Here is a 27,127-nt window from a genome sequence, read left to right as displayed (position 1 = left end):
GCAGCTGACTGTATAATATGAAAATTAAAACATGTGATATGCATGCTGAAGCACAGTAGTGTGTCTTTAAACCTGTCGGTGAGAGAGTGTTCTGTATCCTCTTAGTTTAGTTTGGGGTTTGTTTTTGTTTAATTTACTCATCTGATGGAATTAGAGGGCTCAGATTTGTAGACTTCTGGCTTTTGTATTACTTCAGTTCCCCCAGTTGGTGAATTCTGGCCAGTTTCTTAATTTGTCATATTCTGAATTTGGGAGTGCACTGTAGCCACCAAGTTTGTGATTACATAAGGCTTTGCAATGTACCTCATTTAAAAAAAAAAAACAAAAAAACAGATCTTAGCACAAATGCCTAAGTATGGGCAGATCTACCAAGATTAACTAAAACTTGGCCAGATATTGTCACCAACAGCTGTTTTACCATATTTCCTACCGCATACAAAAACTGTCTTCTATCATTATAATCTGAAAAGCTGTGTTCTGTTTCCACAAGTACTAAATCTTTATTTGTTAAAAGAACAATAGTGATACTTCCAAATATTATCACATTATTTTTAGTTTGAAATTCTTCAGTTAGTCTCATTTGTTTGTGAAATAAATACTTGATTCTTTCTCCATGGTCGGGGTGGGCAACCAAAATAGCAAGAAGTCATTTTTTCCAATTCAGTAAACTCAGTAATTCAAGACCCGCAATGCATGTGAATGAGACAGCCCTTAAATAATGTCAAACCATAATTTTTGTAACTCCTATTTTAAGAATAGTGTGCACACAATGATATGTAATGATACATGTTTACTGCAGGACACTTACAAACTTCTCTCATACTCTGTTTCCTCACACGTGTGTGTTTGCACCACGATCTTTGTGACTTTCACTCCCGAACCTTCTGTCTTTCTGGAGAACGCTAAGGAGTTATCCTACATTTCAGGATCACCTATTGTTTGCTGTTTGCATCCGAGTTCATTTTTTGGCTTTTAAATGATCCCTGTTTATTGAAAATCAGGAGGTGTGGGTTTGTTTGTTTTTTTTTTGGAGTTTGCAATTATAGCATCAGGCTCCACAAAAGTCATGAAAGAGCCACATGTGGCTCTGGAGTTGCAGGTTGCAGACCCCCTGTCCATGGTAATTTCTTTAACTTAGTCTTCCTTTAAAGACGAAACACATGGTTAATATATACTATGGTTGATATTTTAAAATGAATATTCATAACTTGATGTTTAGTTTGTGAAAGAGGAAAAAGATGAAATAAGAAACTTTCTGACAGTCGCAGCATAGGTTGCTCAGTGTTCCCTGATCTAGAAATAAAACTTCTGCCTCAAACTTTGATTCTGTGCTGCTCCATTAAGGCGCATCTTTCAGAGGATAATCCAAAGAATCCATGTGTTGGGAGGTTTTTTGAAGTTTCAAATTGTTAACTTTCTCATGTAGAAGATAACACTACAAGATCTACTTCAGCACATTCTTCTGCATTATAGACCTTGGGAAATCATGGTGTGAATTTTATTTTTATGAAGTTGATATTAAAAATACCAAAACATTTGGCTACAGCTGACCCTTGGGATGTACTGATTTGATGGGAGGGAATTTAATAAAGGACATGTCTGAAATTTGCCATTTACCAATTTGCCAAAATGTACTTTAATGCTAATATTTCATGTTTAGAAGCAAGCTAAAAACTCAAGTTCTTTCTTTTCAGCTTCAGAAAAAGGCAACCCTCTAGAAAAACTTAAGTATTAAGAGAAGGTAATAGTTCTAACTCCCCTACCAAAATGATCACCCTTGGAGCAAAGTGTGACAACCAGAGGAGCCACCTAAGATCACTCAAGGTGAACAGCAAAGAATGAGACAGGCAATCCTCAAAGCTGGCAAATTCTACTACTTAGATTTATGAAGCCAGCATAAAACAGCCTTACTGGTTATGCAGAAGCCGACAACACAGTCTCTTTAAAGTGGCCCAGCCTAAGACTTCCATCTGGATGCCCAAGTCCAGGAGTCTTCAACATGCTCTGGAGCTGCATGTGATTCTAGGGGCTTTTGTGGCTCCTGATGCTATAACTGCAAAGTTTAAAACAAAAAAAAAAAAATTATTTTGATTTGATTATGTAAATGTCTAAAAGCCCCAAAATGAACAACTCATATCCTAAATAGCAAACAATACCTGATTTCAAAATGTGGGATAACTCCCTCTAGTGTCCTTCAGAGAAGGAGAGAGGTTTGGGAGTGAAAATCAGGAAGACAGTGGTACAAACACTCCCGTAAGTGTGAGGAAATATATGTAAATGTCCTGCAGGAAACATGTATCCCATTACAAATGAAAAAGTATGGTTTGATATTTATTAAGAGCCGTCTTGTATTCACATGCATTGTGGCTCTTGAATTATTGTTCTTTACCAAATTGGAAAAAATGGCTGCTCTTGCTATTTTGGTTGCCCATCCCTGCCCAAGTCAATGTTCTACTAATCCCAAAGAATTGGACACATTACCTCTTACATCATTAAATATTTACCAGCTTTGCCTAAGTACATGCTTTTAGCCCATTCTTATTATCAAAACTAAAATTTATTAGAGAATGAAAAGAGGGTTTTGGTTAAAAGATCAATATATATACAAATAGGAGTACTTTTCTAAGAGCAGATTCATAGTAGAGATGGTGAGCTTTGTGATTGCCAAGAATTTAGTCTATGGTTGTAATCCAATATCCAACATCGTATTCAAGGTGTAAAGCTTAGGACTGGGACCTGAATCCTTATAGCTTAGGCTTCCCTTGCATGAAACTTCAAGCAGATCTAAGATAAAAAGGACCCAAGGGATTTTTATGTAGATTTTAAGCAGCCTCTTAACTAGTGGTATTCAGTGGGAATTGACAGATTGCTGCACTTGTGGTTTGTGGTCTTTCTGTATTCGCCACAGCTCTTCCACCGAGCCAGGCTCCCTCAGCCAAATTCTTTCTCCCAGAGCCAGGTTCCCCCACCCCCCAAATAAATGGTGGCAACTCACCAGAACTGCTGGGGCCAGAGGAGGTGCCACTGGTGCTGGAGGAGCTGGAGACTGGGCAGGTGGCACTCATGTGCAACTCTGGGAGGATCCACATTTAAAGGCTCCATAAGCCACACTGCAGTGTCCCATTCACTACATGTGGCAAGTGGTGAATGTATTGAATACTGTCTCTTGACCATTCAGTCCTGGGTTAAGGATAGGTTTTTGATGTAACCTGATTCCCAAACATCCTTGTAATTCACACAAGGTAACTTACATTTTAAACAGTTCATTGCAAACTTTAGAGAGAGAGAGACTGACATTTTCATCCTTTGACCTCTGAATCAACAGCTGTAGTAATAAGCATGCCAGTCCCATCTATGTGTCTAATAGCTAACAAGATATAAACAAACACGCAATTAGTATTGCCTCTAATTTCTAACAATTCAGGTTTTCATTTGAGTTCTAGTCGACCTTGCATTAAATGGCCTTAATTACCATTTGCATGCCTGACTCACAAGTTGACTGTGGATCAGTCAGCCTGATGAAATTAACATTTCTAGCCACATGTCATATTAGTCATAACATTTGTTGATTATATATAACTGTTGCTGCAATTTTTTTGGTCTTGTCATAATCAGAACCTCTCACAGCGCAAGGATGTTTAATATATAAGCCATCCAGAAACCAGACTGAGTTTTTGTACATACTTCAATATCAAAGTATATACAAAGAAAACTCGGTCCTCAGGTCTACAAAATCTTTAGTATCTTGAACAAAAAAATCAGTTCACAGCTATCAAACACTAGCAAGTTCTAACTCAGATGCAGAACTGTCTTGTCATCAGTAAGTTAAAAGCAAAATGCAAGGGTAGCAGGGAGAGCTTCTTTGGATGAGTAATGCTTCTTTTCTAATACAGTAAAAGTTTGCTTATCCAAGCACTCCCTGGGGAATAGAGGGTGCCAGATAATCAAATGTGCCCCTGGCCCCACTCCACCAATTCCACTGCCACCAGCTTGGTCAGCCAGCCCCATGTCATGCTGGTTAATTCAATATGCTGTCTATCGGGATGTTGAATAACTGAGCTTTTACTGCACAAGGAAAATCAATACTGTTCATTCCATGTATCTGCTGTGTGTGCAAAATCTAATTTCTTATAGCTGTTATATTGGAAATGTTATAATTAGTTCAGCTATGTCTAGTCATAAAATAAATAGGAAAATCAGATTTTGGAATATTTAATAGCAAAGCATGAAACAAGGACAAATTGGCTCTTCTAAAACTGAACCAAGTGTGGTTAAGTTTTAGGTCTGTTGTCAGCAATACCCGCTTTGTGACTTGTCTTCTGAACCATACGCCACGTGAAGTCAGGATTGGAACATTAGAATTGTGATTGGTGATGACAACTATTGGATTCATTCTTGGAGGATTTTGGCTGCAACCTTGCTTAAACTGAATAGACTTTACTGTGTATTACACTAATGTGTACTGTGAACTCATTTAAGTACTTGCTTTATTGCATGGAAGTAATGTATGTTTTCTGCATTTGAAATTAATGATTTTCTGGAATCTTAGCGGTCATGGAAATTTTCTGTATTGGCAGCATTAAAAACTGAAATTCCATAGGTAGCCATAGAATAATTACAGCATGGCCAGTAGTAAAAGCACAAGCTTTCTCATTCTAGTTGAGCTTTGTTCATGAGGACACACCACCAAGGCTATACCTACCAAATTCACTATTCTTTCTTTTGAGAGAGAATCTCAATAAAAATCCTAAAGCAAACTATTTTAGCCAGTTATGACTGATAAGCATTTGTGTTGCAAAATCCTGAAGTAGGCTTGCTCAGAGTAACCTTGCATATCCAATACAGTTTCACCATGTTTCGTATTTGAGTAGGAGGAGCAGGAATTAAACAGTAGGATATTTATAGTGTGTGGCTGTCTTAACTGCTATGTTTTTAGATCCAGCCTTGAGATTTAAATCTTAACTAATTATGCGGGGGTGTTAGCCGGTGGTCGGGTAATGTGCAGTGAGGTACCAACTATGCCCTTGTTATCATCCAAGTTTAAAACTACAAGAGCAGAGAGCTCATCGCTGCAAGCAGCCAAGACAGGCTGACGGATTCCCCTGGGTCCTAAGCAACCCAGTTTTTTACTGTTAGAGCAGGCAGCTCCTAGCACTCTCACCTACGGCCAGGCTGTTGTAACCAAGTGGTTAAAGTTCTTTTGTTGTGCCAGCTGTGTTGCAGTGACAAAAGGGTTAACAAAATAGTTAGGCTTGGATCTTAACTAGTTACAAGTTTATTAAGCTACAGTTATAAGTGTGCGGTTACAAAAGGCTATTGTTTACTTCTTATATGCTAGCAAAGTACAGGTGTTAACAAGTTACGTTACAATCCAATACAAAGATATCTGTTACCATGTAACACAATGATATCTTGATACTAGTTACAGAGCTCTAATTCTTTAGCTGTGCACAAAAAAAAGTCAGAGACCTAGCATGGGTGTATCTTACCCTCTCTGCGTGTCTCTACCTGCGTAGCCAAGCCGGATCGGTCACTCAATTCCGCGGAAAGATGAATATGAGGTTGGGCGTCCCCAGCTGTGGACCTCGGGAGGCAATCACCTGACCTGACCAGCAGGTAGTTGGTGGAGATGCACTCAAAGTTGGAGTTCTGCTGGACCCATCTTTTATACCCCTTTTGGGTTACGTATTCTCTTTCTTATCTATGGTGCCAGATCATACTGGTCTGTCTTTGTGACTCCAGTTTTAAACTTGGATGATAACAAGGGCATAGTTGGTACCTCATCGCACATTACCCGGCCACCGGCTAACGGGGCGGGGGGGGGGAGGCAGCAATCTTCAAAAGATGTGCGGCACAAAGTTTTCTTTTAGAGCTCGTAAAACACATGGAAACTTTACTGTCCGGCAGCAGCTACTCATAAGAGTTCATCTGCACTGCTCTTCTGCTGTTAAATTAGTGCTAATGGTATGGTGGGATCTAAAAGCCTGAAAAGGGTATAATTGTGATTTTTGAAAATGAGTGGTTTAATCAAACTTGCTGGCTGCCTTGTGTGTGTGGTTAAGTGTTACTTTTAAACATAGTTTGGGGAGTCCAACAAAGTTTGAATGCTCGATCTGCTAAAATCTGTGAATTTGGCATTGTATTTGAAGGTATTGATGGAGCTGTATGTATAAATTAGATGCTACTTAAGCGCACACACTCCTAGGGGCCCAAATATATGGGGGTGGCATATTTATATAAGCTTAGATGTGACCCAGTGTGACCCAATTTCTTTTGTAACCAGTAGACCTTAAACCAGGGTCAGCAACCTGCAGCTCCGGAGGTGCATGTGGCTCTTTGAGGAGTCACTTGTGGCTCTGGACACTGAAATTAGGCTGACCATACATCTGGGTAACTCTGTCCAGCTGGATTTTTACAAAATCTGAAAATGCCTGGGATTTTGTTCAGCTTCTGCAAACGCTTTCTGCAGCCCTGGAGTGTCTTCCTCCACTCAAGTTACAGCTGCTCCAGCTAGTCAGCAGGGAACAAAGTCAGAAACTGGGTAGGCAGGAGTGGAGCTGGTGTAGGAGAGTTCCCCCTCCCTTTTTGTTTAGGAAGATTAGCTCTGAGGCGGGGTTCAGGCTGAGAGCTCAGTCCCTCCAGCCAGCAGCAAGTTTACAGCCCAGCTGTGACTTTGGCAGCCAGCGCAGCCACTGTTCTCTCTGGCATGGTAAACATTCTCTTTTTGGGGGTAGGTTCAGGCTGGGAGCTCAGCCCCTCCAGCCAGCATGTTTGCAGCCAGCCCAGGCATTGCTGCTCACTGGCAAGATAAGCACTCTCCTTGTTGGGCCTGTGTCAGGCTGGGAGCACAGACCTGCAGGCAGAGTGCTTGCAGCCCAGCTGTGAATGGAGCCAGCTTAGGGTTAGGGAGAAGCAGTTCCCAGGGAGGCTACATTGCTACAGTGACTACATAGAGCTGCCTTGGCCTGATTGCTATACAGGCACTGTCAGGGTTTTGGACATTTGTGCTCAAATTACTCAATACCGAGAGTTTCCCAAGCTATGGACTTGGGAGCAGAAGGAAAGGAACAAAGTGTTCAGTTTGGATGGCAAACGCGTGCTCACATTCACCATAGGCTGTTGGATTCTCTTCCACCTACTTCTGTAGGTCTGTGCTGACAGAAGACTCAGGCTCTGCCCACCACTGATGGGCTTTCAGCCTCCATTCATGCTCTGGGCTGTAGGTTCCAGCAACTAGGATGCTTGACGATCAAGTTTGCCATGGGTTGCTAATGGGGATCAACCAGATAAGTTTTGGTTCATTTTCCCAATATCTGAGACAGGAATTATTAAACCTATTTCACAGATGGGGGGCAACTAAAGCTGAGAGCTAGGCCTCATGAGTGCTGCAAACCTGTCTCTGGAAAACAAGCCTCAGCTAACTGTTTTGCTGCCAGTGTGTTTTGAAACCCACTCTCAATCTTGGTGTGCCATTTATGGACTTCTGCTTAAGTTGAACCAATGAAATTCTGGAAAAAGAATTCCTCTCCATATCATAGAACAATAGGCCTGGAAGAGACCTAAGAAAGGCATCAAGTCCAGCCCCCTGCCCTAGGTAGGACCAAACCCATCAGATCAGCCCAGCCAGGGCTTTGTCGAAGCACGACTTAAACACCTCCAGGGATGGAGACTCCACTACTTCACTGGGTAGACCATTCCAATGCTTCACCACCCTCCTAGTGAAAATTTTTTCCTAATGTTCAACCTGGACCTTCCCATCCACAACTTGACCATTGTTCCACGTTCTGCCATCCATGACCACTGTGAACAGTTGCTCTCCGGCCTCTTTGCAACCTCCCTTCAGTAAGTTGAAGGTTGTTATCAAGTCCCCCATCAGTCTTCTCTTCTGCAGACTGAACAGACCCAACTCCCTCAACCTTTCTTAATAGGTAATATGCTCTAGCCCCCTAATTATTTTGGTCACCATCTACTGGACCCTCTCCAATGTGTCCACAGTCTTCCTATTATTGGGGGCCCAGAACTGGACACAATACTCCCAGATTCAGCTTCACCAAAGCCGAATAAAGAGGAATAACCCCTACTCTGGATCTACTGGCAACACTCCTCTTGATGCAACCTAATATGCCATTAGCCTTCTCAGCTACAATGGCACACTGTTGACTCATGTCCAGCTTCTCATCCACTACAACTCCCAGGTCCTCTTCCGTAGAACTACTAAACCAGTCGGACCGCAGCCTGTAACAATGCTTGGGATTCTTCCGGCCCAAGTGCAGGGCTCTGCACTTGTCCTTATTGAACCTTATCAGATTTCTTGTGGCCCAATCTTCCAGTTGGTCTAAGTCACTCTGGACCTTATCCCTATCCTCCAGCATATCTACCTCTCCCCTTAGCCTCAACTTCTGGTGTAAGCATGAGGCAGGGGGCATGAAATTTCAAAACGGGGCACAGTGTAATCATATTCCTTCCTGTGGCTTCTGCTGGCTTCATCCTTGCTCCCGCCATTGCTAATGGAGCATGGCACATAACTTATGGGACACTGATGCTCGTTTCCGGGGCATTGGACAAGCTGGGGGAGGGGCCCTGCTAATTGTAGGGACAAAAGGTGGGGCCTTGGAGCCTGTTAGGACTCAGAAAAGGGTTAAATATTTGTGGATCACGTTACAAATTGTGTGCACTGCTCTTAAAATAGAGGTTACAAAAAGTACAGTTTGACATTATTTATTAAGGACTGTCTTGTATTCACATGCATTGTGGCTCTTGAAGTTTTTATTTTGTAACTGAATTTGAAAAATGCCTCTTCTCGCTACTTTGGTTGCAGACCCCTGGCTTGAACTGCACAAGCAGGAAAAGAGCTCATAAGAAAAGTAATTCTAAAAGTTAAAGATCAGGAGAAAACCTTCTAAAATTCTTTAAAGACATTTGTTTGAAATCCTGCCTATGATGTCAGCATCACTTTCCTTCATGCCTGGATTTTAGCGATTTTGACTTTGTCTAGAAAAGTACACACAAGCTGGTTTAAAACCCTTTCTTAGCAAAGTGTTTGTTGCCTACAATCTTGGTTCAAGTTTGTCTGCACTGTAGAATGCTAATAGATTTTTCTGACACCTGAAGTTGCAACAATGAATAGCTGACAATCAGCTGCTACATTCTATTATCCATTGCTTTCTGAATAAAAACAGAATAGTCAGCTTTAGTAGTAAAAAGGTTGGAGATAGTGGGAAGTAAAATCTAAGGGATGTGCAGAAAAGGCAGGATTGGGTGAAGGTAGATGTGGCGGTCATCTTAGCTGGCAAAAGTAGTTAATTAAAATGGGCTGAAAATCAGTACTAATTAGAGTTGTACTCTTAATATGATCCTGCTCTTCCAAACAGAGAATGAGAAACTAAATTTAAACTTGAAATTTGCATGTATTGGCCACATAGTCTTCTGTCTTAGGTTTTATGCACTATTGTTGGAGTGGCTAACATAGCCGAGTTTTTAACATGTATGCAATACAGAGTTCCTGCTTGAGATTTTCAGGAATTAAATCCCATTTGTAGAGACTTAATTCATCCATAAATACTTCCTTGTAGACAAATTCAAGTTTTTGTCAGTAAATTTAGGTCTCACTCATACAGTTGGATCTGCATGGATGAAATCCGGCATGGCTCCATATGTGCGTGTGGGGTTCACCCATGTAGTTCCAGTTGCAGGATTTTTGCTTTAGCATGCTTCTGTTACAAGAAGGAAAAAAATCAGTTGGATAGTTAGTTCCACTGGAAAAAAGTAGATAACAAAATTTTGACATTCAGTTTAGTTCTCAGACTCTACATTTTATCTTTAAAAGCGAATTTTAATAAAATTATGCTCCATTGCTCATATTCATAGTACTTAACGTGCCAACAATACCCATCCTTTAGTATTAAATAGATTCATAAATTTAAACATTAAAGTTCATGCAACAGTTTTGTGTCCTGGAAAGTAAACAGAAGTAAAGGCTGAAGACTAAAGCATAGTAAAACACCTAAGTATTTACTAGTTTTTCCGTGTTGGAAGAACACACTTTTTCTTCACTCTGAATGGTTCTCATATGCTGTGTCTACACTAGTATTCCTCTTTTGAAAGAGGCGTGCAAATGAGGTGCAGATTTACCTATCTGGCACCTCATTTGCATATTCTGTCAAAAGAAGAAAAGCAGTGTAGATGTCTCTTTCAAAAGAGGTGTCTCTCTTTCTCCATCTTCAAAAGAACCCTTCTTCCCTTTTTTTAAGATGGGGATTACTAAGCGCCACATCTACACTGCTTTCTTCTTCCAAGAGAATCGGCAAATGAGGTGCCAGATAGGTAAATCTGCACCTCATTTGCATGCCTCTTTCGAAAGAGGAATGCTAATGTAAACATAGCCAATAGTCTGTCATAATTTTGATACTTAGTTTCTTGTGGCTGTATGTATATTTGCAGTGTACTGGAGTTGTCTGTCTTCTGAATGATTTTAGCTTCTAAGTGGTTACTTTCAGATTTATTTTCAAGCACTTTCATTTTGATCCTATTAATCTTTTTGATATTGTAGCAGTTGAGAGGAAGAAGGAGAATGGTGCTGAACTTCCCTCTGATGATGTACTCATTGTTTATGAGCTAACACCTACCCCTGAACAAAGAGCCCTTGCTGAGTCTCTTAAACTACCTTCAACATTCTTCTGTTTCAAGAACAAGCCTGGCTACTCAAGTGAAGAGGATGATGGTAAGGAGCTGTAAATTTGGAGCAACAAGAATATGCTTAGGTCCTGACCAAGAGAAATTCAGAGGGGGTAGAGGCTGTCTCTTATCCTTTGAGGAAGCAGTATCCCTATTCTGTTCACATAGTGTTCTGGACTCTTGTGGCCAGAGATGGTGTAATGAGATCTTCCTGTTACTGTAATATAGCTCAGCCAGATATGGCTTATAATAGAAGTTTTAGGACCATGAAAGTGGATTCAGTAGAGTATATTCAGGATCTAAGGGTCTAACACCAGAACATCAAGACTGACACCCACTCCTCCTATTTTGCTGAATTTCAGTTGGCTAGTAGAACCACAAATGAACTATGTTCTGCCCTTCCTTCTGACGCTTATATTTCCAAGTCTGGGAGGACATGAAATTATGAACATATGTATCCCAGAACTTTTAAAAAAAGGCATGGAGAAGTAACAGGCAGGGTCCCCAAGTTCCTCTTAAAATTAATGGCTTTTTTTTTTCTTAAACTCGTTTTGAAAATCCTCATGGGCAAGATATTCAATGTTTCAAATAATTTATGAATCTGGTTGATTTTTGAGGACTTCAGTTGTGTAACTTGACAAGTGTTTGCCCTGAGAATTAAGTACTTAAAGAATGTTTATAAATAAACCCATTTAAATGTCCACTTTCTTTCAGATTCCTTATCCAGCTTTGCTAATGAACAGCTGCTTATGTGTAATGTTTTGTTCATCTCTTAATCCTGCTGCAAACCTACTTGACACAAAATAATTTTGGGTATCCTGAAACATAAGACTGAACTTGTCCAGTATCCGAACAGTCTATATTGAAAGTATGTGGTTCAGCATTTAACTACACCAACAAACTCATACACAACAAGGAGTATTTACGCCAGGTCTACGTTAGACCTCAAAGTCTGTTTCAGATATGCAATTCTAGCTATGGCAGTTGGGTAGCTAGAATTGACATATTGGAAATCAGCTTATGTGACTGTCTTCACCAAGGAAGGTCAATATAAGTGTCTCTTTTCGATCTCTTAATCCTCGCAATAGTGAAGCGTATAGCGGTCAACTGCCGACCCCAGATGACAGATTGATTTTGGACATCTTTACCAGGCGGGTGAAATTGAACTGGGTTTAATCTTCCCAGAAGTTTAGGCAAGCCCTTAGCTTAATGTTTTCCTGTTGGCTCTTCTTAAAAGTAGTCTGACTTGCAAATATAGCTAGGGTAGCTGGAATTGATAGTTCCCAGAGCATGAATGGTGTGAACTGACAGACTCTCCAATTCTGTATCTTTAAGATGAAGACTATGAAATGGCTGTTAAGAAACTTAATGGAAGATTATATCCTGATGATCCCAAAGACCATGGCACATCAAAAGGTCCTGTGCAAGGTAAATAAAAATTGGAAAAAAAAAAAAATAAAAATTTCAGCTATGTTCTCTGATTTGGAAGTGTTATCCTGAGCTGCTGCTTAACTTAAACTCTAACATGGCTTTTCATATCTAAATATTTAGAGTTATCAAATCTGGAAAGCTGCTGTACCTAATATTCCATCGTTGTTGTACCTTTGTGGAGGATGACAAATATGTACAATGTTCACTCGCTTTCCAAAACAGCATGAAGTCTAGGAAAGCAACCTGAATAGGGCATAATTTTAGCAGTTTCTTTATCATGGTGTTGAACTTTTAATGTACACTTTGATGTGAACATGATATGTGTATTCAGGCAAATCTGTATACAGGAGTAACTTAAGGTCAGAAACTATATTGTACTTAATAAATTTATGGCAGGATGAAAATACATTGGAATACTCAAAATTCCATAATTGAAATATTAGAATTTATTTTGTTTAGAATTTATAGGCTTTCTGTCTCTTGAAGAAACTGCAGTCTATAAAGCCAGTAGAGCACTTTTTTCCCCCACCAGGTTTTCTTAATAATACTATCTATCAGAAATCAGCTGAAGTTTCTTCCTGTAAATTTCAATTTCTCTGCATACATGTTAAACTTTACAGTCTCAACATTTAGTATTTTCATCCTTAGGGTTAAAAAGAAAGGAAGGTGAGCTGAATAAATTCCCCATAGTCTTCAAGTGGTGCTTCGCATGGATTCCATTCTGTGTGTGTGGCCAGCAGTCTGTTTGTTTGGGCTGCACTTGTGCTCTGGATGTCTCTCTCTTCCCCCACCCCGCTCCATCGGATTATGTAAATAACTTACAAAACTTTAGTCTGAGGAGCCGCTGGGCTGGGTTGAGCTGAAGCTATCGTGGGATATTACAACCCCAGCAAAGGCTATCCCAGCCTAACCCATGGGACAATATCTGTGGTGATGTTGGCGTCATGTTTTCTCTAATTCTCCCACTCCACCCAACATCAGTCCCAGAACCAGATGACTTCCCCCATCATACCATCCCTGATTGGTGTCCTAGATTGTTCCCCATTGGACCTCTAAATCCTTCTGTCCCCTAAACATCACCTTGCCCCCAAGACTTTAAATACCCTCACACCTTTACCTTCTGTCCCCCCAAAGAGGCATGGGGATTATGGTATCTAGGAATCTACCCCTTGCTGCTATATCCCCAATTCTTTCCCTAGCCTCACCCCCAAATCTCCATCTCCTTCTTCATTATTCCCATCAGCCTCCTAATCGCACCACCTCGTCTCCAGGCCCCTTGATTCACTCCACACTTTACCTACTGTCTCATAGCAAAACTGTGTGTTTTTGTAGGATATCTCAGTTCACTTGCCCTTTCTGAGCTGTAGGTAGAGTAGCAGAGTTTCCGAACTTGCCTATATCTGACTTGGGGCATATTGAACCTGACCTCCAAATGTCCTTTATTCCCCTCTGCCCCTCCCTTCCTTGTGGGTCATGACAGGCTATCACACTTCAAATTGGTCCTGAGCCCTTAACAAGTGGGAACCAACCATCTAGTCAGTCCCTCTCGATTTCCAAGGTTCAACCCCTTGTTCTGTGATCTCTTCTACTAAGAAGCCCCAGCCACTGGCCACCAGTCTCACATTACCATCCTCTGGGCAGAAAGGATCATTGCCCCAGCAAAGGAACAAAGCACAGTTTGTCTTCTCTGATGCCTAGTAACAGAGAGGTAGCCGTGTTAGTCTGTATTCTAGCAAAATAAAACAGCTACATTTCTGCTGTTCTGTTCTGTGATGGCTAGTAAACCAATACATAAGAACCACCACATTTTTGTCAACTTGAACGCAACTTCTGAAGGGTCAAAAGCCTGACAAGCTAGAGAGCTATCTTTCCACAAAATGTGTAGACTGCATTTATGTCTGTACCAGTAGCTCAGTTCCTGAAGACTGATTCCCAGTACTTCTGTGATAAGCAACTCAGAACAGTGTTTTCCTGATTTGAAAATTTGAGTTGATACCCAACATAATTGCTTTACTACCAAGTGACAGATCTGCAGGCCTGGTGCCAAGTTGCCTTTCCTTGAGGACGTGGTATCCAAGCACCTTCCAAGAGTTGTTGCTACATCAGATGAAAAAAATTTTTCCCCAGTATCCACCTTTTCCCACTTCAAAGGCAGGCTTTCCCAATTGAGCCCTTCAGTAGAGGATGTGTGTTCCATCATCCTGTTGACACAGCAGAAACTCATAACATCTTCTTTCATCTTCCACTTCTTGGACAGTATAGTGGAAGTCATGAAGGGTGTCTAGACAAAACTCCCATGAGAGGAAGAGATTTGGGAGTGACCAGGCATACCCTGCTGGTATTTTCACCCTTCACCCGCATATGTCCCCATCTCAATGTTCATACCTTCCAACTATTACTCTAGTGGACACCCTGTGATATGCAGCTATACTGTAGAAAGCCTGCATCCTTTACTGTTTCCAGAGGTAAATTTTCTTACCAAAAGAGATGCAGTATGTCTTCCTGGCAAAGCCAGCTAGTGCAGCCTCAGTTACAGGAGAGAAGAAGAAAGTGAGGAGGTATATTAGCTACCTGATGAAGAACTGGTCCCTGGTGTGATCAAGCATCCTCCTTTGATGAGGCAATGAATTCCCTGTGCCTGCCTCAGTGGGCGATTTCAGATTGTTCCAAGATAACAATACGTACATGGGAAAGATGATCCAGGGCATGCTATGTAATGTGGTAAATGGAGAAACCCCAGATTCTTAGACATCCTACACCCTTCCATGCCCCACATTGTCCCTAAATAATGGACATCTGGAACCCATGACAGACCTTGAAGGATACCAGCATCCATCCCAGGTACATCAAAACAAGCTGACAAGACATAGCATGTCCTTTCTTGCCTAAAGACTACCAGTTCTCCACCAAATATTTGTAACTGAACTTTGGAGGATTCAGGCCAGGTCTATACTTGGCTGAAAAGCTGATTCTTAAGATGCACAACTCAAGCTACGACAATTGCATAGCTGGAGTTGACGTATCATAAATTTTTTTATTCTGGCCATCCCCACAGTGGGAGGTCAACGGGTGACACTTTCCCATCAACCTCCCTTACTGCTTGCTACAGTGAGGAATACCAGGGCCAATGGTAGAGCCCTGATGGCTGGATTTAGCACAACCCCCACTAGGCAGGCTAAATAGAACCCTGGAACATCAATGCTGAATGAGCTGATCGTCCCTTGAGTATAGATGTACCTTCCAGTCAGAACAGAGATATCATAGATGTGATGTTATTAGTTTTCAGTCCAAAGTCTTGTGGCACCTTTCATGAATAGACTTTTTTAAATAATCATGTAAAAGTTAATGGTACAAAAATAGAGGCAACAAATGTCATTCTAGTAGAAAACTTCACCATGAAATCAACACCCATCTTGTTTGGATTCATTTTGCCCTGCATATTACTTCGTCATGATTGGAAACTTTTAAAAAAAAAAAAAAAGTATATGGTATTTTTTGAGCTTGGAGGTGGAAGGGTTTTGGGCATTTGGAAGATGAGTTCTTTTTTTTGTGAAGATTCTTCCTCAGCCAAACTACTCAAATTGTCTGCTGGCGAAATAGTTGCAAATTGGCAGCCTTCTATAGTCCAATTAAACATCTAGTATCAATGGAGGGCTCAAAAATGGATGGAGTATTTCCAGTTGGATCAAGTTGCTTAAGTTAAAACAAGAAAAGGCTAACATTTACAATTGGTAAAATATGACTTAGAAGCTGAGATCTCCTTTCTGGGATGCTTTAAAGTAGGAATTGACTGATTATTCATACTCTGCATCCTAGAAATTTTGCTTTGAAACTCTGCTGTTTGCTACATTTCTGTAACTTCTCATGTTCCGTGTCTAGGACTCACGGGAGAAACTGAACCAGAGAATGAGAGAGAGTGTGTTATTGTCTGGGAAAAGAAACCAACTCCTGAAGAGAAGGCTAAAGCAGAAACTCTAAAGCTTCCATCTACATTTTTCTGTGGTGTTGTCAGCGATACTGATGAGGATAATGACAATCTGGAAGACTTTCAGGCAGAACTTAAAAAAGTTCAAGAAGCCAAAGTAGGAACTAAAATTCAAAGCATGACTTTTCTATTTAATTTTGGTGGCCTTATCAGTTAATGCTGAACTAGCATGAATATCCTGTACATTTATTGAAATAACACTAGCATTTTCAAATCGCATATCTGGTGTACATCAAGAACTAAGAGCAAACTAAGTTTCTCCTGTATCAGAATAATAGGTGAATCTGTCATAGAGACATCTGAAACTTTGGGACTACTTATGAAACATTTTCCTTTTGGTTTCAGTCATAGTGTATTAGAATCCTCTGGTTTCCCCTGAGAATTTTTTAAAATCAAATAACAAATACAATCTGAGACAAAATGTTTGAAACTTTTTTTAAAAAACTTAAGTTTGCAGAATTTAAAAATGTATTTGTGCACAATGAGGTATTTAATATATATGTGGAATTTCTATAATACTTTAGCACATCATATTTTCCAAAGTCCTTTAGCATTACCAATTTTCAGTCTCCCTGTAAACTGAGTCTCATTAACGTTTTGTAGAACTGAGGATTTCACGGAGTTGAGGATTGTTTGTTTGATTTTTAAGATTCAGAAAAGTAATATTTTAACATTACTTTAGCTTTTTTTTAAGAATGTGAACATAAGGACAATTTTCCAGTTTAATCAAAATGTTACTATACTTAATGTATAAAGATAATGGCAGAATAAAATTTCAATAGTGCTAAGCGATAACTTCATTCCGTTAACAACAAGAATTCCTTCTGAAATATTCTGAAGTCTATTAGCCTACTTGCTCAGGCACTTTGGGTACTAACTTTTATATTGCTAGTTGGTATATGTGTTGTAGTGCCAAAGATTCCCAAAGATTTTTCCACTTGGAAGAGATTTTGTAATCAGTAGAGATGTTGACCTGCAATTTGTGTACTTCGCCCCTCAAAGTCCATGAGCATTTATGGCCTTATTTTTTCTGAAGATGTTGATTACCTGCAAATCCCATCAAAGTCAGTAGGCTTTAATGGTGTTTTAGCTTTTAAAGTGTGGTAGCTTTTAAATAGTTTTCTAATGCACCACCTTTCTGCAGCATTCTTGCTCCTGTTTGTTTTTGGGTGTAGGGAGGCAAGGGAAGAGATTCCATTTCTAATGCTATTAAGGCAACTTTGAAAAGAATTTATGCGGATGTTGTCGTCTTTTTAGGACTTTGTGGAAAATGACGTTACCAGTTCAACTGATTTAGTTTGTACTAGTGAAGCTAAAGTCTCTGTTCCCTCAACCATTAAATGTGAAGAACCAGGCTCTGAAGCTGAAGTATCTGTTCCTTCAACCACTAAATGTGAAGACTCAACCACAGAATCCTTGCACACATCACAGACTTTGTCAGGAAGTGATGACAAGCCTGTTGATTTGTCATCAAAAAAAGAAAATGATCCAAATTTAATAGATTCCACAAATCAAGGTAGTGTACTTCTGGTGCTTAGTCATACGTCTCTGTAGAAGTGTATGTAACCAAGATTGAGTTTTAGAATGCTACCTATTCTACTTAGATACTTGTAATTATTGTACTGATCAAAAGAATAAATAGAAAAAGGAGCATAATCTGAAGTGGGTATTACCCATGAAAACACATTACGTAATAAATAAAATTGTTAGTCTTTAAGGTGCTACAGGACTGCTTTCTTTGTGCATCAAAGGTAATTCTAATATATGAGACCATACCACAGTATGTGGTTATTAAATATTGACTAACTGTAATTGTGAACGACTTAGGGAGTGTAGCAAAGCTAATAGGCTCTAAAATTTTGCAAAGACATAGTTATAATTGCCTCTTAAAGGCTATGTCTACACATGCCCCTCCCTTTCAGAGGGGAATGTAAATGAAGCAGATGAAAAATGCTAATGAGATACTGATATGAATATTCAGTGCTTTATTTGCATAACAGCAGCCACCCGGAACCTTGAAAGTGCTGTTTTTGAATTGCAAACTAGCCATGTGGATGGGGCTCCTTTGAAAGGAAACCCCAATTTCGAAAGCCCCCTTCTTCCAAAATTATTTTGACATTGATTGATTGATTGATTCTTCTGGGTTCCTTTATATACATTGGCCTTCTCATGGAAAGGAAGAGATGGTAGTTTACTGTAATCCCTGGATTTACAGCTGTATCAATTATTTTCTGGATTTTGGTGTTATGTACAGTTACAAAGTTACAGATATGCAACTGTGAAAGTCATCCCTGCCAGTTCCTTCCCCTCAAGGCTTTCCTTCCTTCATTTACACCTTTCTGTCATTGTGATAGGAAGTGGAACAGTCGCATTTGGATTTGGCACTACTTCTGGCTTGTCATTTGCAGATCTAGCTTCAACTTCAGGGGATTTTGCTTTTGGATCTAAAGGTAAGACACATGCTTTTGGTGACAGATTCACATGGGAATTACTTTTGCCGTAACTTTGTCAAGTATTCATGTGCATTGACTCTGTACTAGTCCATAATGTACAAAGGCTATGTCTACACTACGAAATACTCAAATTTATCCATTGACTTTGTAACATTGGGTTTTATAAAGTTTGAGTATCTGCACCTCCCCATGAAGACAACTTGACCCTACTAAATTGCCAGAGTTTAACTGTTGCAGCAGTGTATTGTGGGAACCTATCCCAGCGTTCCCTCAGCCCTGTAGCATTCTGGGTCTTTTTACAGGTGCATTATGGGGGAAAAAATGCCATGCAGGTGGTTGGGGTGTGATGTCATCCTCTCACATTGCACTGCCCCCATTATCCTCCCTTTGAAAACAAACGGCCATTTTTCAGAAGTCTCTTTCTCCGATGAGAGAAATTGTTTGAGTTGTCCGTTATTATGGACCCTTTAACCAAATATGTCTTGAGAGCACACCCACTGTTATCTTTCCAGGTTGCATTGTCCTTATCCCCCTCCCATTGAAAACTAAGGGCCATTTTTCAGAAGGAAAAGTAGTGAAACCAAGAGGAAAGAAAACCATAACAGGTTGCTCAGTTAGTTTTCCCCTGGTGAAAGAACACCAAGAATCTAGATCCATGTGAAGTAGGGGAAAGACTTAATATTATTCACTGAAAAGGAAAGTAGGAAATGCCAAGGGAAGGAAAGCCAAACAGGTGGTGGTCAGAATGGTCTTCAACCATATGCTCTGGGAGCATCCAGCTGACTGTGCCATGTCAAAAGGTACCTCAACTCGTTTTCTCCTGGTGAAAGACCACCTTTCATAAAGCAGGTGGGGGAGGGTGCCCCCCAAATAACTCAACTGGCAGGGGCCAGCAGAGGCTCCTGTCAACATGGTACAGTCATCTGGTTTCTTATTAGCCATGCCCCGGTGCGTGTTGCCTCACAGGGGCCAACCAGCCTCCAAAAATCTTTCCTGCAGGGGGAGCCATTTCCCCAGCGCTTTGCCTCACCAGCCAGCCCCTGAAAATCTTTGCCATCTTGGGAACCCAGCCCCTGATGCTTGGTGAGCACCTGGAAAAGATGAAGTGCAGAAGACTTCACCCAGCACAGGCCAGGACGTGGTGCTGTCTGGAAGCATGATCTGCACTGCCCAGCCGGCGTGTGTTGGGGTGTTGGCTAGCCTGTCAGCCACCTGGCAGCTGTGGGGGGTGGGGGCTACCTTGTACAAATGTGAAGCACAGAAAAGAAGTTCCTTGGCATCTCCTGCTACATCCTGTTTAGGGAAGAAGCCTTCATCCCATGCAGGGCAGGACATGTCACCCCACTGTCTGATGTGCTGCTTTCTGGTCCCAGCAGTCAAGTCGCCATGTGGTTTGGTGGGGCAGGAGCCAGCCAGCTAGCTGAGACCCTGGCCCCAGCATGCAGCCATCAGGAGAGCTTTCTTTTATGGTTAAATGTGATTGCCTCACTAATCATAAAGAAATGAATTCAAAATGTTGGTCTTCCTGTTTCCTACTTCCTGCACACCTGGAGAACAGCAGAGGTGAAAGCTGACTTAAGGTACACATTGTGGGATACCTCCTGGAGGCAAATAAAATTTGATTTAAAGAAGCTGTTTCCACACTAGCATTAATCTGACACTTTAAATTTGAGCTTGGTGTTTACGCCTTATTGGATGGTTGATGCAAGAATGTTGACCTTAGCACTCCTTAGATCGGACTTAATGGTATTCACCGTGAAGACAATCGCATTGAAAACTTGAGCAAAGTGCCTTAAAATTGACTTTCTCCTCTAGTGTAGACATAGCCTAAATTATAAATGGCAGCATACATGTAAACAAAATATTTTTTCTAGAAATGGTATACTTTTTTGAAAGTTAAACTGTGTATAATAGCCAAGTGTGTCCCCATTGGAGAGAATGGAAAAATGTCTGAAACTTTTTAAACTTTTCATAACTAGATGATAACTTCAGATGGGCAAATACGGGAGCAGCTGTCTTTGGAGCACAGCCAGCCAGTAAACGAGATGAAGATGATGATTGTAGTGATGAAGAAGTTGTACATAGTGATGACATCCACTTCGAACCTATAGTGTCCTTACCAGAGGTAAGATGGTTTTGGTCATAGTTGAAAAAATTTCTCTTAAAACAAGCATGTCTGTGTAACTAAACAAATTTTGCTGTCCTGGGGCCCTGGATGGACAAAAAGAAGCCTGCAAAAAAAAAGGCCATGAGCTATTAGTAAAACAAAGTATTTTACAGTTATAAATTGTCCCCGCTTTAGTAGGCTTTGCATTTCACTCAGCTTGGCTGCCAGCATCTGCTTTTTCTAAAACTATTTTTTTTTGCTTTCCTGGGGCCCTGAATGGACAAAATATCAGGACTAGTAACTTTTAGGGTGTGCTCCATCTTATTGGAAACTGGGAGGGAGAAGGAGAGCTGGGGGTTGCCTGGCTCGGGTGGGGGAGTGATGAGGGATTGGGTTTAGCGGGGAACTGGGGAAGCCTAGTTAGACTGGGTTATAAATATTGGGTGTGCCATGAAATTGTAACGAGTACTGAAGTGTGCCCCAGGGTGATAAAAGTTAAGCACTGGCTTAATGATAAAAATTATTGTGATGCACATGGGCATACTCATAATGAATCATAGGCGTACATTTGTTAGAGTGCTGCTTTGACCTGCAGAACTCTTATGGCTTTACCACTTACTAATGATGCAGCCATTCCCAAACGCATGCTAATAAGACTGGTATATCCCACTGTTATATTCTTCCTCTCTCACCTAAACCTTAGTGAAAAAGATGTTCAGAGAGCTGGCAGGAAGTGATAAACCTATAGTGGATGGTAGGCGGAATAGCGGAGGAAGTGTTATGTAACTTCATTAGGGCCATTATCCCCATAGCACCATTTTTTTAATCTACAGAGAATGCAGTATAGTAACTGGTGAAGTTAGAAAGGTTTATGAGGTGTCTATTTTAGGTTGTATTTAAAATCTGTTCTAAAAACAAACTTGATTTTTGCTTTATTTGTAAAAATTGTAACAGTGTCCATGTTACCATTTCTAACATGCATAGCCTCAATCATCTTTCCCCCTTGTCCTTCTCCTTTTCATCTCCCTTACCTCTTCCATTCTGCCTTCCTTTCTTGTATCTGTCCTTCCCCTAACAACTTTTCTTCTGTTTACTGGCTCACTTGTTTGTAAGGTCTGATCTTCTGAAGTTTTCATTTTCTCCAAAAGAGAACTCATCAATATTAGTTTTTAACTTCAGTAAGGAGACCAGAAATTTGAACTTAGCACAGCCAAACAAAGCAAGTACAAATCCTTAATGAACATGTGATTCTGCACCTTCTACTTCTTACTAGTTAAAGAAAACAAGTTATTTGAGATCATTCTCTTGTCTGCAGCTAGTGTAGCACACTGCTAAAAATAAAACACAGAACTGTGTAATGCTATATAAAAAATGTAAACTCCAACACTCTCTTGTGTCCCAGCAAAACTTACATTTGGCTTGGACATCTGCCAAAGCATTGAGATGTAAAAACCTATAGAAAATCGCTGCTGTGCCAGAAACCACGCCCTAAAGTGTGCCCAGGACACTCTGGCACAAATATAAATCTTATAGGCCAAGCAGTATTTGGCAGATGACTTTATAAAAATAAATTTGCAAACTGTGACAAACTCACCTTCCACAAAATCTACATTTTCTCTGGCTACAGAGCTGCCCCATGCGTAATTTTAAATAGAAAGTATGTTGTGTGGGAAACTTTAAATGCAGAGAGGAGGGATTAAAGTCAGAATAATAAAAAGCGATTGCCCATTCTGTGTAATGCATGAGTAGAATCCTGGTGACAGTGGCTGTCTATGAAATGCATGAATATGCTATTTTTGCTGCTTTCTAGGTTGAGGTGAAGTCTGGAGAAGAAGATGAAGAAATTCTCTTCAAAGAAAGGGCAAAACTCTATAGATGGGATAGAGAAGTCAGTCAGTGGAAAGAACGTGGAGTTGGAGAGATAAAGATTCTCTTCCATACGCAGAAGAAATATTACAGGATTTTAATGAGACGGGACCAAGTTCTCAAAGTGTGTGCAAATCATGTAATCACAAAAACAATGAATTTAAAGCCCTTGAATACATCAAACAATGCTCTAGTGTGGACTGCCACAGATTATGCTGGTGAGTTTGAGAAGGCATTTGGTGTAGTTTACTTAAACACCTGAACTTTTTTCCTAATTTATATGACATACATTTTTTACACAGGTGTAGAATAGCCTATTCTAATGTGTTTGGTAATTAAATTGCAGATGGCGAAGCAAAAATAGAACAACTTGCAGTTCGATTTAAAAGCCAAGAAATGGCTGATTCTTTCAAGAGGAGATTTGAAGAATGCCAACAAAATTTGTCAGAACTTCAAAGAGTACATGTATCCCTGGCAGCAGAACTGTCGAAGGAAACCAACCCTGTGGTGTATTTTGAGGTTTCTGCTGATGATGAACCTTTAGGACACATAACCATGGAACTATTTTCAAATATTGTTCCTCGTACAGCAGAAAACTTCAGGGCCCTATGCACAGGGGAAAGAGGATTTGGATTCAAGAACTCCATATTTCACAGAATAGTTCCTGACTTTGTGTGTCAGGTAAGTGCAAGTTGAAGATTTTCTTTTTCTTCTCCTATCAGTATAAAACCTATTTTCATTTCTTAGTGCTAAGGCTATTTGTTACATGGAGTGAGGATTTTCCCAAAGGTTTGATTTCAGTGGACAAGACTTTTTACTCCTTAGTTTACAAGCTTACTACTTTTGTCTGAAAAGTACAGGTTGCACTTCTCTAGTCTGCATACTCTGGTCCAGCAATATCCGTGTTCCAGCATAATTTTAGTTAGCCAGATGTCCAGTTATGAATGTGGCCAACTTTTGCATGGTCCGACAGTTTGTTTACAGCTGGCAGTTCTGGCTGTCAGTGTTCTGTACTGTAAATTAGAACTAAATAGCCCATCAGTGTCTGAGCCCAATAAGCAGTGGAAGTGTTGGTAATGGTGCTAGACATTGACATCCTGTTGTTCAGCAAATTCTCTGGTTTGGCACCAGTCAGGTCCTGAGGGTGCCAGACTACAGAGGTTCAGCCTGTAATTTGTTTTATTTTAAAAGGTTATAGGATTCCTCTTGCTGTACAGCAATAATTTCCATATCAAACTTGTTCACTTACAAGTAATTATTATTCTAAATATTAGGTCTTCAAAAATATAGCTGGAATCTGAAAGTCTGCTTATGTTCTCACTGGCTCACTGCATCATTGGTAATAAAGATTCAGTAGGCCAAATGTTATCAAGGCAATTGCCATTTGTTGTGGATGATTTCACTTTTCTCACACTGATAGGTACACTTTCTCATCTGTGCATATTTGTTGGACTAACTTCTGCAGACTCAATCTTTGTCAAACAGTGACCGTATACTAATAGGTATTCTTTTATATCTGAGTGCCCAGCCAGTATGGTAGCTCATATAAGTACTGCTAATTCATTTCTCAGATTGAGAACCTAAACTGTCACACAAATAGGCTACTTTTCTATCATGCTGACAAAGAACTCGCCAATCCTATTGTATTAGCATATGGACCACCCATTTCCTAGTTTAATAAACATGCTTGAAAGTCTCTGTACACTTCAGGCTTGGTTTTAAAGTGTACTTGTTAATTCCATTCTTTGATTTTTTTTATTTATTTATTTATTTTTTTAAATTTGAACTCATCTCACTTTAATTTTATTCCTCCTGTTTGTGGTAGTCTCAGCTGATATGGTCCAAACTAGCAATGACCCATTTGCTCATTGAACTTGGCTAATATAACTGTGGACTAAAAAAATTAGTGTCCTGAGTCTGAAGGGCATTAGAGTGAATCGGGTTAGCAGCAGAGTGCGCTGTTAAGAACAGCTGGCCAAAATAAAGGGCTTGTCTACACAGACAGCTAGGTTAATCCACGTTGACTGCAATTGTGAATTTGAAGTGAATTAGTTTAAACTGAACTAAGGCTACCTGGGTTTCAAATAGCAGTGCCCATACATGGATGCGATTCATTCACTTCAAATTTTAAATTTCCTAAATGTCCCTGTCACAAACGCAAAGAAATTCTAATCTGCCCAATTTTGTAAGATGCTGGCCACCTCAAATTTATGTAGATTTAGTTAGGAAAACAGTACCCCAGTAATTCTCAAGAGTAGAGGACTCCGTAGGTTTCACAGTTAGTTAGGTCATAATTTAGCACATCAGAAATAATCTTTGTCCTTGCCAGGAGTGCTTAATATTTTCAGTTTTCTGTTTACTTGTTATGAATGTCTAAAATTAAGAATGAGAGCATTCTACCTTATTTTGTCAATATCCAGATGTGGGATATTTAATATTTTTCCAGTTTAGTAGTTGTCAGAAAACTTGTATGTTTTCTTCTATTTGGTAGCTGATTATAGTAATGAGTTAATTCTATAAATGATTAATATTTTCAGGGAGGAGATATCACTAGGCAGGATGGAACAGGTGGACGGTCCATTTATGGAGACACATTTGAAGATGAGAACTTTGAAGTGAAACATACTGGCCCTGGATTACTGTCAATGGCAAATCGTGGTCGGGATACCAATAACTCTCAATTTTTTATCACACTTAAAAAAGCAGAACACCTGGACTTTAAACATGTGGTATTTGGGTTTGTGAAGGACGGTATGGATGTTGTAAAAACAATTGAGTCTTTCGGTTCTCCCAAAGGATTGGTGAACAGAAGAATTGTCATCACAGACTGTGGGCAAATATAATGTCACAGTAGTGATTCTACAGATATGTGCACTAATAGCATAAATCAAAGTTGAGCTGTTGTAGACTATGATCAGCTTTTTTAAAATTGAAATTTATGTATAAATGTAAAATTGTCTTCTAGAGGACTACTTTTTTATGTGTTAATTGACTTTGCATGTTGTGAAATAAAAGTTCAAACACTGTCTTATTTGTTTTAAATATGAAAAATTTAAAATTAAATTCTAGTCTTGTTAAAGCAATGGTCTTTTCTTCACTTTGGTTTGTACAAGGAATATTACATGCATAATTTGTTTCGATTTGCTACTCTGATATGTCTGTATTTTGAATACAGAATTATCCATCATGCTTCAAACTAAAAAAGCTCTATGGGAGGAGTTTCCTCTTACTTCCACTGATGCACAAAAAAATAAAAAGCAGAGGTGGCAGTTCATTTTTCTTACCCTTCTTAAGCGTGTTTAGCTGCAAAAGTAAGTTACGATCATTCTCTGAACAGAAATTCTTTCCTCAGTTGAAGAAAACTTGTGGTTTTTTTACCTGGTGGTGTGTGTTTGAAATACCCCTTGGGTACCTGACCCTTGAAGTTACTGAACTATTGCGTGTGTACTAGCTTAACAAAAGTTCTTGTCAAAATCTGACTGAGTACTTGTGATCTTCCTGTGGTATAAATTTATACAATTTGAGACCCTTCTTCTTGTATCACTGCTTTGCATATAGGAGACTGATTGATTGCAAAAGTTCTTGTAAGGGCAATTGACTAAAAGGACTTGTAAAGCTTATCAGGGTAAAAAAAGCTGGTGAAAACTTCAGATTTTAAATGAAACACTGCTTTTTTAGTGCTTAGTGATCTTTTTGGTCCAATGCTGTTAGCTTTTTGTTGCTTTTTATAATATCCTGGGGTTTTTTCCAGCTGTGGTAAATGTGTGCTAAATTCAGAGCTCAGAACTGAGTAACTACGTGTACCTCAAGTTTACCAAGAAAGATTTTTTTTCCACTATATTAAATACACTTTTGTGAATTTAAAGTGTCCCTTATAAAATGAGTATCTTGGCTCTGAGCACAACTCAGTGTTTTGAATTGCAAGGTAAGGAAGACAGTTCTTTGGACCATCTCCTCTTGGTGAAGACAAGCTTCAAGCTGAAGAAGAGTTCTGTAAGCTTGTCTCACCCTAATGAACACTCCACAGTAGTGGTTCTCAAACTCTTGTATGGGTGACCCCCTCCCATTGCAAGCCTCTGTGTGACTACCTCTTCCCCTTATAAAAAGTGTTTTTAATTTTATACATTTAACACCATTATAAATGATGGATAGAAAACAGCATGTGGGATAGAGGCAGGCTCCAACACCCATCTGCTCACACGAGGGGAAACTGATCAGGGCAGCAGCGTTGGACAGTTTCCTGGCTTCCCACCTGAGGCAAAATTCAACTTACATGGGGTTGCACAGGAAGACAACCTCCACATAAGTCAGGGTGGGGGGGTTTACTGTACAGTGTTACTTCATTGCTATACCTGATTAAATTACTTCATTTTGTTTTTATTGTGTATGTTGCCGTTTGGTTTTTTTTGGTTTAACCATTTTTTTTGAAGAAAATTTTCACAGGTGTTCCACCTAAAAAAATATATTGTTTGGTGTTCTGTGGCCTCAAAAGATTTAAGAAAGACTGCTATAAGAGACCTTTTTGTGGATTGTTTTGGTACTCTACAAAGCTGAAGCAAGTGATTGTATGTATAGCCAATGAGCAGACAGAATACCTCTTTTATTCTGGTA

The 27,127-nt window shown here is 39.9% G+C and overlaps 1 protein-coding gene across 1 annotated transcript in view; it reads left to right on the top strand.

Annotated features, from left to right (window-relative positions):
• Window positions 1-25,542, top strand: part of RGPD4 (RANBP2 like and GRIP domain containing 4) — a 76,434-nt gene extending 50,892 nt beyond the window's left edge. Inside the window, exons 21-29 of the mRNA XM_074991022.1 lie at window positions 10,550-10,720; window positions 12,010-12,102; window positions 15,985-16,187; window positions 17,348-17,606; window positions 18,445-18,540; window positions 20,523-20,668; window positions 22,461-22,734; window positions 22,863-23,197; window positions 25,054-25,542. Of these exons, the coding sequence (XP_074847123.1) occupies window positions 10,550-10,720; window positions 12,010-12,102; window positions 15,985-16,187; window positions 17,348-17,606; window positions 18,445-18,540; window positions 20,523-20,668; window positions 22,461-22,734; window positions 22,863-23,197; window positions 25,054-25,359 (1,883 nt within the window). The 3' untranslated portion in view covers window positions 25,360-25,542. The remainder of the gene's footprint in view (window positions 1-10,549; window positions 10,721-12,009; window positions 12,103-15,984; window positions 16,188-17,347; window positions 17,607-18,444; window positions 18,541-20,522; window positions 20,669-22,460; window positions 22,735-22,862; window positions 23,198-25,053) is intronic.
• Window positions 25,543-27,127: the final 1,585 nt, after the last annotated feature.

This window comes from Carettochelys insculpta, chromosome 1 (assembly GCF_033958435.1).
Source record: "Carettochelys insculpta isolate YL-2023 chromosome 1, ASM3395843v1, whole genome shotgun sequence".
Taxonomy (NCBI): Eukaryota; Metazoa; Chordata; order Testudines; family Carettochelyidae; genus Carettochelys; species Carettochelys insculpta.
Note: the sequence above shows the minus strand (reverse complement) of the source record. Positions and strands in the feature narration are given on the sequence as shown.